The 9507-nt window shown below is 39.7% G+C and overlaps 1 protein-coding gene across 1 annotated transcript; it reads left to right on the top strand.

Annotated features, from left to right (window-relative positions):
• Positions 1 to 2255: 2255 nt before the first annotated feature.
• LOC115357231 (high choriolytic enzyme 1-like) lies at positions 2256 to 7985 on the top strand. Its single transcript, XM_030048648.1, has 9 exons — positions 2256 to 2289; positions 2510 to 2601; positions 2742 to 2769; positions 2916 to 2957; positions 3263 to 3412; positions 4725 to 4842; positions 6254 to 6432; positions 6900 to 6981; positions 7796 to 7985. Exons 1-9 carry the CDS (start codon positions 2256 to 2258, stop codon positions 7983 to 7985), a joined length of 915 nt encoding a protein of 304 aa, XP_029904508.1.
• The last annotated feature ends 1522 nt before the right edge of the window (positions 7986 to 9507 follow it).

Here is a 9507-nt window from a genome sequence, read left to right as displayed (position 1 = left end):
CTGTGTTGCTTCTTTAATTTATTTATTTACACATTTTTCCCCACCAGCCTTTCCACACTTACACTTCAAGCATATGAAGGAAGAAACCACAAAATAATTCTGGGCAGCCATCAGCAAATGTGCAGCCATCATCAAAGAAGTATGCAGCTGCAGCACACTCTGACTCAGCAAAGAGTGGATTTAATGTCACATCAGGTCAGTCAGCCTAATATACAGTGTAATTGAAAATGTTCACTTTTGGTGGGTTGTGGCGCTGCACTACAGGTGGCAGCAGTGTAGATTAACATCCATTGCTGCTCTAAATATGCAAAGAGAACTGAACAACTCTACTTCTCTCCGTTCCCTTTTTAAGGGAAGCAAGCAGCAGACATTGTTTCGTTTCTATGAGTAGCAAAAGCAAAAACATATTTAATGGTAAACATGAACAAGCATGGGGAAAGTTGTGGTTGTAGAACTCCTTACTGTTGAGCTGTGTAAGATCAAATTTGCAGGATGTTTAGGCAGGACGTGGTGCAGGGAAGGATCATTCACAAGTGCAAACCAATAGGATATCAGCTTGGGAGAGAAACAGTTTTATTGGAAGGGAAAGGTGGATGAGAGAGGGAATATAAAGATTTGTGAAGGTTTTATTAGTTGAAATTTTAATTCACACCCTCTAGTGCAGGAAGCTGTCACTATTTAAGATACTCTGAAGTAGAAGTCATGTGAGGTTGTTTCACAGCGATGTTTAAGAGCAGACCGAGTTGCTCATTCATGAGATACACAAAACCAAAACACAAAGCCATGCTGTTGTCGTTGCTAATTAATTCCTTATATAGCTGGGCAGTGCCACTCCCAGTTTGGTTTTTCAGTGAGAGAGATGCATGTGCCACATACAGTGTCGCTAAAATTAGATGAGACAGAAGTAAATAGAGTGAAAATCTATATGTGATTGTTTCCCAGGTAAGTCTAAATCCTGAGATGTGGAGTTTGTGTAATGACACCGTGAGAGGCTCATCAGTTGGTCTGCTGCTGAAACAGTCAATCCATTTGTGGACTGACATGAAATAAAAAGATTATAATTTGGATAACTGATTAAGTTTATTAATATTTGCCTTCTTTTTTCAAATTAAATCAATTAGTCTTTTCTCAGCTTCATGCAATTACACAATCAAAACTTAAGGGTTTTGGCCACTGATCAGACTGAGTAAGCAATTTTAAGATGCTACTTTGGTCTCTGGTAACTTGTGATGGGCAATTACCATTATTTTTTACTTTTGATAGATGAAATTATCAATCAGTTAATCGAGTCAGGGATAATGATTGCTTATATCAGGGTCATTTGCCAACGATATAAAGGAAAGAGGAGAAAATAATATTTTTTAAAAAATCCATTGGTGTGTTTTCCTTCCAAGTCGTTAGTTTGTCAAGTTGATAACTCGGCTCTGCATGACACAGCAGAGAGAGTACGCTTTGACAACTGTGCTTTTTAATGTTGCTATGGTTACACTTTGGGTATTGGATGACTTTAGAACGGTGATTAAACATGAGCTGAACTATGTGTGCACAACGGAGAGAGAGAGTTAGAGAGCGAACTTAATTAACAAAAATAATTGCTGTAATGGTTAATTGTAGCCCCACACTGGTCAGAACAGCTGTTGAATTTCTTGGCGTTCAGGACTGCACATGAATGGCAAAAAGAAAGCACTTTTCAGATGTACTGTATGACATTTTGATTTTCTGTCATTACATAGTGCACCACTTTGAGGCATTTTTCAGGTAAATTAAGAGGTGTGCAGGGACAAAAAAAGAAAAAAAAAACTAAGCACAGAGTTTGCTATTTGTTATATAATTCACATACATAATTCCATAGAGTTTCCACCTGTTCACTGCAATCCACAAGGATGTGCAAAACCTTATGTGATCTCATGTGGTGTGTGTGATAACAAACTGTCGAATGCCTTCTGTGCTATAGGGGAAGTTTCCGTGAAAAAGAGCACAAGCTTTATCCCTGGGAGAGCTTCCAGTAAAGATATAACGTCTCACACGAAAACAATACTTAAGTCATTGTCTCTGAATGCATTCCACATCTGCCCCTATATCACAAACGGTTTTCAGGATGATTGATAGTTTAGTTTATCATGGTCCTCCTCAGGTTTGACAGCACAATGTACTTATATGGTTTCTTTTCTTGTCTATCTGGTTTGCTGTCATCTGGTTCGTGCCAGTTAAGTAATTTTCTTTCAGTATGTCCATATGGTCCAAATATTTGGGTGATGTCTGATGCTGGTAAAGCCTCTGTCACACCCTGTGAGGGGCTGTCTATAAAAAACCGAAGAGCTGAGCAGGTGCAGCATCCCGCATCAGAGTCACATTTCAGGTAAGCTGCACACATCCCGACTTCTCTCCTCTTCTGTCGTTCCTCTTACTTTCCTTACAGACGCTGATGCTTGGCAGTGGATTTATCACTTAACTTCCCAGACCAGTGAGCTGCTGATGAAACAGTGCTCTGATTTTTCCTCTACCCCAGATTTGACGTTTGACATGAGGCTCTTCATCATGGCTCCACTTCTGCTCCTCGTCTTCTCCCTGATGAGCCAGTCTCTCCTCTGTGCTGCTCTGGTAGGCTTCTGCCCTCTCACCATCAACATTACAGCGTCTCTGAACTTTCAGATGGCATTACATCTACTGCACTGCAGCTGCAATAGCTGAAGTCATGAAAAAAAAAAAAAATCTTGCAATGTTTTTCCTGTGTGCTGCAGGCTGAAATTGGTGGTCGTCGTTCAGTGGGTGAGTTTCAGAAACACAGAGTTCTATCGTGTCTTTATCCCCCTCTCAGTTGACATCTGACACATTTTTGTTTTAACTGGATGTTTCATAAGTTGATCCACTGCTGTGTGTGTCTGGTGCTCTCTGTCTGTTCTGTGTGCTTCCAGGCTCGGTCTCAGACATTATTCAAAGAGTTAATGGTCACTTAGGTAAGATTTGTCTTGTTTTGCTTAATTATACATACTATACAGCAGTGATAATATCATGCAGGATGAAAATTAATGCATGAAAGTTGCAGATGATGAGCTTTTCAATTCAGGCAAAGTGAAGCAGCCATCAAAGACGTGAAGCTCCATATTTGAATAAATCACAATTGTTTTCCTACAGGTTGTCCTTTCTGTCTTGAGCCCTTTTGTGGTCTAATATGTACATGAATTATACATGAATTATACTTGAGCTAAGTGTCTGTCTGTCCCTCAGTGAGTTCGACACATCTGCACTCTCTCTCCTGCAGGACGGCAGAAGAGAGGTCCTGTCATCACCGATGACGACATTGCTCAGAGCCGAAGAAGGAACGCAGTGCCGTGCACGTCCAGAGGCTGCACATGGTCCAAGGGGTCAAACGGCAACGTTGTCATCCCAGTCTTTATCTCCAACTCATACTGTAAGAAAAACCCTGACTCCTGCATCCTAGACCAGTTTATACTCCTGTACACCTTTGTTTAGTTTCACTCAGAACTCATTATACCCCCCAACAGAGAATGTTATCCCAAAATATGCGACAATGCTCAGTTGTACCTTTTGTCTCCCATCTACGTTTTCTGCAGTAGCATCCGGGCTCATTTAAAATATGACACCATTAACTAACAAGAAAGAACAGACATTTTTTACAGTTGTTAATATAATGACTGTATTAACATAATAAACCAGTAATATAATAACAAATTGCTTTTAAGGGGGTATCCCATTAATCCCATTTAAATTTAAAATTTGCATGTAACACTTATGATATTATGCTACTTGAAGGCACAAATGAGACTAAAGAAAGAATGAGCGAATGCTGTTTTTTTTTTTCTTTGCTATGTCTTTTTGACATAGCAAACACAGCTCAGTTGACACAGCTCAGTTTGGCTGCCTGGAGCCGAGCATGTCATTATAGTGAGTTAAAAAAAATATAATGAGTTTCCCATTAATGTAATAAAAGCTGACATAATTAGTATATTGTCAGATGTTATTACCTTAGAAAATAGATTAAGGGTCTCGAGACAGGAACTATTTACTTTAATCACTTAAGATTATGCATATTCATTTTTTTTTCTCACATGTAGCACCATTATTAATGACCAAAACTGTGAATGGGTGACAGCTGTCGGTTGAAATGTGTCACATTATCAGTTATTTCATTTTTGAAAGCTGGAAATTTCAGTCTTCTCAGTTTCTGATGTACAAAATATCACCATAACATGAATTAAGTTATTAGTTGAGGGCTTGTTGTGCTATTTTATGAGTGAAGATGATTAAAAACAATATTGTCCATACTCAAGCACAAATGTTAAAACTCTCATGCCAGCAAACTGAGAGGTTAATTCCAGACACTATTTTCCATTATACCAATCAAATCTGACCCAAATCTTGTGAAATCCTGCTGTCCTGCAGCTCTCCGATACAGTCCTATAGGCTTAATGAATTCTCCAGTGAACAACCCCCAAAGCAACCCAAAGCACATTCACACCAACTCTTTAAAGACACAGTGCATGTCAGTATCTTATGCCTTTTACAGTTATGATGCTGTCTTGGCTGTTGGTGTCCATGTTTCCTTTTGCCAATCACAATCGACTCCTCTTGGAATCAATCGGGATAATTGATTGGTATGATGGAAAATGTTGGGGAAAGAGGGTCTGATTCAAAAGTAGCCTTTAACTAGTAGGTGGTTTAATGGAGGAAATCCCTAATCAGTCTGCTCTGTGTTTCTGCAGCATGGGCAGAGCGGAGAGTCATCATTCGCAGCCTGCTCACCTTTCACAGAACCACCTGCATTCGCTTTGTCTGGTGGCGCGGACAGAGTGACTATATCTACTTCTTCCCAGGCAGCGGGTAGGAACACACACACACAAAACGCTTTGTTCTCTGATTTTCCCTTAAATCCCCCATCAAGTAGTTCAAACAAGAAGGTAATCCAGGCACTCCACATATAAGAAAACGTATCAGTGAGGAAGGAAGTATTTAAAAAGCCTTTATTGTAATGGTGAAAGCATTAAAAAGCCAAAATGTTGGGATGTACCAGTGGCATACCTGATAGAGGGATCATGGTTGAGGATTATTTTTTGGGCATTTCTGCTTGATTAGACAGTCAATGAGGAGAGACACAGGACAGTCCTGAGGCCTGGGTTCACATCCAAACCCAAGCCCTTTGCTACGTGTTATAAATACCAAAAAAATAATAAGAAGAAAAAGCCAACATGTTATGGCCAGTGTAGGTCTTTGTCAGGGCTTTAAAACACACAATACAAGGGGAGTCAGTGGCCCAGAAATTATTATGACAAGTTAAACAAATTGAAAGTAATGAAAAAAAGAAAAAAACATGAGATGAGATTGGACAGAGATATACCCATATAGAGAGAGCAGAAATAATTACAGAAAACATGTGAAGTCTATGCCCTCATTGAGACCAGGATACTTCCACGCAACCATGCGATGAATCCAAAAGTCTTCCCTTTGGTTAAGTTTTTGTACTCTGTTGTGCCCCCCCACCCCTACACCCCCTTTAGTGCTGTGAAATTCACTAAAGTGTCGAGCCATGGGCTAATCATAACTCCTAAAAAATCTGCCTCCAGGTGTTGTACCAGCTCAAAGAAAAAATTCTATATGGCCAATTCCAACACCTACGGCTTATTTGTGATTGACAGGCTGAGGCTATCCCACATAAGTGGGATACTCTTCTTAAAAACACATAAGCTGGTCAGCTTCTTTTTCCACCACATACTCTAGAGTATATGCTGGACAAATTAAACAGATTATCTAAAGAAACTGGGCCATTATTGGAAGCGACACCCTTTTGAGTAAAGTTTTCCTGAGCCACTTATTATTTCTTTTGGACACACCTCCACTCTTCAGGACTGACTCCTGTATTCACATCTTGCAGCAGATTAAAAAAGGCACTTGGTACCAAACCAGTTGGCACAATGCATACATTGCCCTCACTGTGATAATTTGGTGCAATGATTTCATTAACTGTAACTGTGATAATGAACAATGCAATTTACATGCTTTTTGTTGCATATTGTAAATTTAATTTTTGCAATTGCTATGTCACCAAACCCATGTGAATCACTCCAAATGGTGATGCAATCCCAGTTCATGATTCTCATTTGATGGAACTCCAAAACAACTCAAAGTTGCATGCAACCAAACTGCATGAAAGAGTTTCACATGTAAACTCAGGCTAACACTACTGCATGGCTGCATGTATATGCTGTGTGTGTGTGTGTGTGTGTGTGTGTGTCAGGTGCTGGTCCTACCTGGGTCGTCAGGGCGGGTTACAGCTGATCTCCCTGAATAGGTTCGGCTGTGTGTATTTACCCATAGTGCAGCACGAGGTTCTGCACGCGCTGGGCTTCCACCACGAGCACGTCCGCAGCGACAGAGATGATTACGTCAGAATCATCTTCCGCAACATCCAGGAAGGTCAGCTCACGTTTAAAGTCTTCATTTATTTTAACCCTTCCGGTTGAAAGACTCATGCTCTTAATTTTGACTTCAAAAGTTCATAACGTAGGCCTAGTATGATACTCTGATTTTTAAGCTTTTTTTTATTATCCTTTAATCATGTTGAATTAATCAGTTGTATTTCCACCTGTTTTGTCCATGAGCTGCAAAAGTCCATCCTAACAAGTCATTCAGTCAATACAAACCATTTTATTGAAAAAACACATATTTGGATTTACCATCCCTTTCAGGAAAACAAGATTAAATATGAGACTAAATCACTTGATAAGATAAGAGGATGTTTTGCAGCTGTGGACCTGCAGAATTTAAATTAAGTTGAAAAAGGATGTAACTTGGATGTTGGGATCCCTTGAAAGAGGTTTTATAAACCTCGCAGCTGTAGAATGTTTTTCAGTTCTCACTGTATGTTTTCTGTTCCTGTACAGACAAAAAACGCAACTTTAGGAGGGTGAACACTAACAACCTGAACACTCCCTACGACTACAACTCTGTCATGCATTACAGCACGTGAGTGTGTGTGTGAGTGCTTTTCAGAGGGTGTGTGTGTGTACAGCAGGTCAGGGACCATATGATTCGATACTGTCACGATACTTGGGTACTGAATCAATATGTATTATAAGTATTGCAGTACAACAAGTATTGTGATTCGATATTATGATTTATTGCATTTTTTTTTTGTTTGTTTGTTAGCAGGGAAAAGGTTAAATCTTACTCTTCTAGAGATTGTATACCCCGAGTCATATTTCCAGAAACAATGCACATCAAGTATTTAAGTATTTATGCATTTGAGTATTGTGATTCTACAAGTATTGCAATGTGATATTAAGATTTATTGCAATGTTTGTTTGTTTGTTTGTTTAATTATACTGATTGAGGAATAATAAGAAAAGGAAAAAAAGGCCAAATTTTTCTCCACCCTTAGTATACAATAGAGCTGCACATTGATCCAAAGCTGATAATGAGTTGAATATTAACACTAAACAGTCCATATAAAGTGATACAACGATTTTTCCATCATTTTAAATGGTTAATCTGTAGAGAAATATAATGTCTGCTACTGTAAAATAGTTTAAGGAATTAAAGGGAAAAAACTGAAAATAGCACAGACCCAGTTGTAAATGCAATTTCTGATTAATGGAAGATGGACTGCAGGAAAATGCAGTTTTTACAGTTTTTACTGTCACAGTCAAACAAATGCTGCATTGTCACTCTGTCAGAATGGTCTGACCAGCTTCAGGACTTCTACTGTGTAGTGAATATGTGATTGTGTGTGTATATAGGGGTGTATGCTATACATTTTTGTGTTTTTGTCCTATTCCAGATATGCGTTCTCCATATCCCCTGGCGAACTGCAGACCATCACCGCCAGAAACAGCAATGTTGAGTTTGGACAAGCCACCGAGATGAGCAGGAAAGACATCAGGCGGGTCAACAGGCTCTACCAATGCAGTGAGTTCAAAATAAAGACAAAACTCTCTGAGCATCTAGCAGACATAACCTGCAATCTCTAACACAGTAAAGTTACAATTCATTGCAGGACAAAGAAAAAAAAACACCCCACTATTAACTGGGTTTCCATGTAAAAACAGTGCAGGAAAAAAGGGGAAGTGTAGTGTGTGTGTGATGTCACTAATCTAACTTCATGTGTAAATTGCTCATAATCCCGTTTTCCTTCTTCTAGGGCGAAACATTAGCGTCTGATGGAGAAAGAGTGTTGGACTGCAGACACATAACATCTTGGATCACCTTGATTACACCAAAGAACCAGACCTGTGGAGAGCATGACTTCTCCATGTCTTCACTATTGCACAGAGCAGCTGGAGTTTGGGGAGGAAATGCTTTTACATCTCCGGTGCACACCAGTGTTTAGCTACTCCCTCCACCTGGTCCAGACAACAAGCATCAGACTAAACCAGGGGTAGGCCACCGTGTGCCGTGGAGAGCTGAGAGTCTGCAGGTTTTCATTCCAACCAAAAACTCCAGCAGGTTATTTCACTCATTAGTCCCTCTTCTCTGCTTGAAGGTGTGGTGCTAAGTGAAATCACCTGGTGAAAACCTGCAGACTGTCCACTCTCTGTGGCACATGGTGGCCCACCCCTGGACTAGACCCTTCCTTTGGTGTCAGGGATTAGATCAGTGGTTCTCAACCCAGTCCTCAAGGACCCCCGGTTCCAGCTTTACTCTTTCACACCTGATCCATTTCAGGGCTTCATGCTGATTGGTTGTAACAGATATACCTGGACAGGGCATCCATGAAGGTGCATGGGCCTTAATTGGATCAGGTGTGCAAGAGTAAAGCTGGAGCACTGGGTTGGGGACCACTGGATTAGATGGATAATATTTGGGATACTGGTCAATGTAGGAGACTACCGGTGTCATTAAAGGGATGGTAAACTAAAATATGTATTTTCTATGCAGAGCAGTTTTGCTGAGGATTAAAATTACTTTCACATGTAAGAGTGGCGCGATGCAATCAGAACATGACCCAAGTTTTTATTTAATTGACTATTACCCACATCTGCTGTACCCCTGCTAGCCTTAGCTGGTAGAATGCAACACTAGCTGTTAGCACGGCATGTCAGTTTTGTGCTGTTTCTGGATATAGATCCACAGTTTTAACAACAAGCAGCAAGTGCACTGTAGAGCTCTGCCAGCTACAAAACATTTGCTAACATATTATTGCAACATTAGTAAGAGCTGTAGCTGTTTTAGTTCCAATATTGTTACAGTACAAGGAACTGCAGAAAATGCAGCTCCTAATACTACATTTAATTACAGTTTTTGACTTTTAGGGACTCTCAGATCTTGGTGGATGATGAAGATAGTACTCAAGAATAATACTAAATAAGAATCCATGTGGTTTACCATCCCTTTAAGAGTTATAGCCCTTTTACTTCTGTCTGTGTAGTATTTTTCTGTGTACAGACCTCAGACCACAAATTGAGAGAACAAAAACCACTTGCACAAATTAAAATAAATAAATAAATAAATAAAATACAATATTAAATTAAATTTAATTTAATTTAATATAAT

The sequence above is a fragment of the Myripristis murdjan genome, chromosome 3 (assembly GCF_902150065.1).
Source record: "Myripristis murdjan chromosome 3, fMyrMur1.1, whole genome shotgun sequence".
Classification (NCBI taxonomy): Eukaryota; Metazoa; Chordata; class Actinopteri; order Holocentriformes; family Holocentridae; genus Myripristis; species Myripristis murdjan.
The sequence above is the reverse complement of the archived record's forward strand: the minus strand, read 5'-3'. Positions and strand labels throughout refer to the sequence as shown.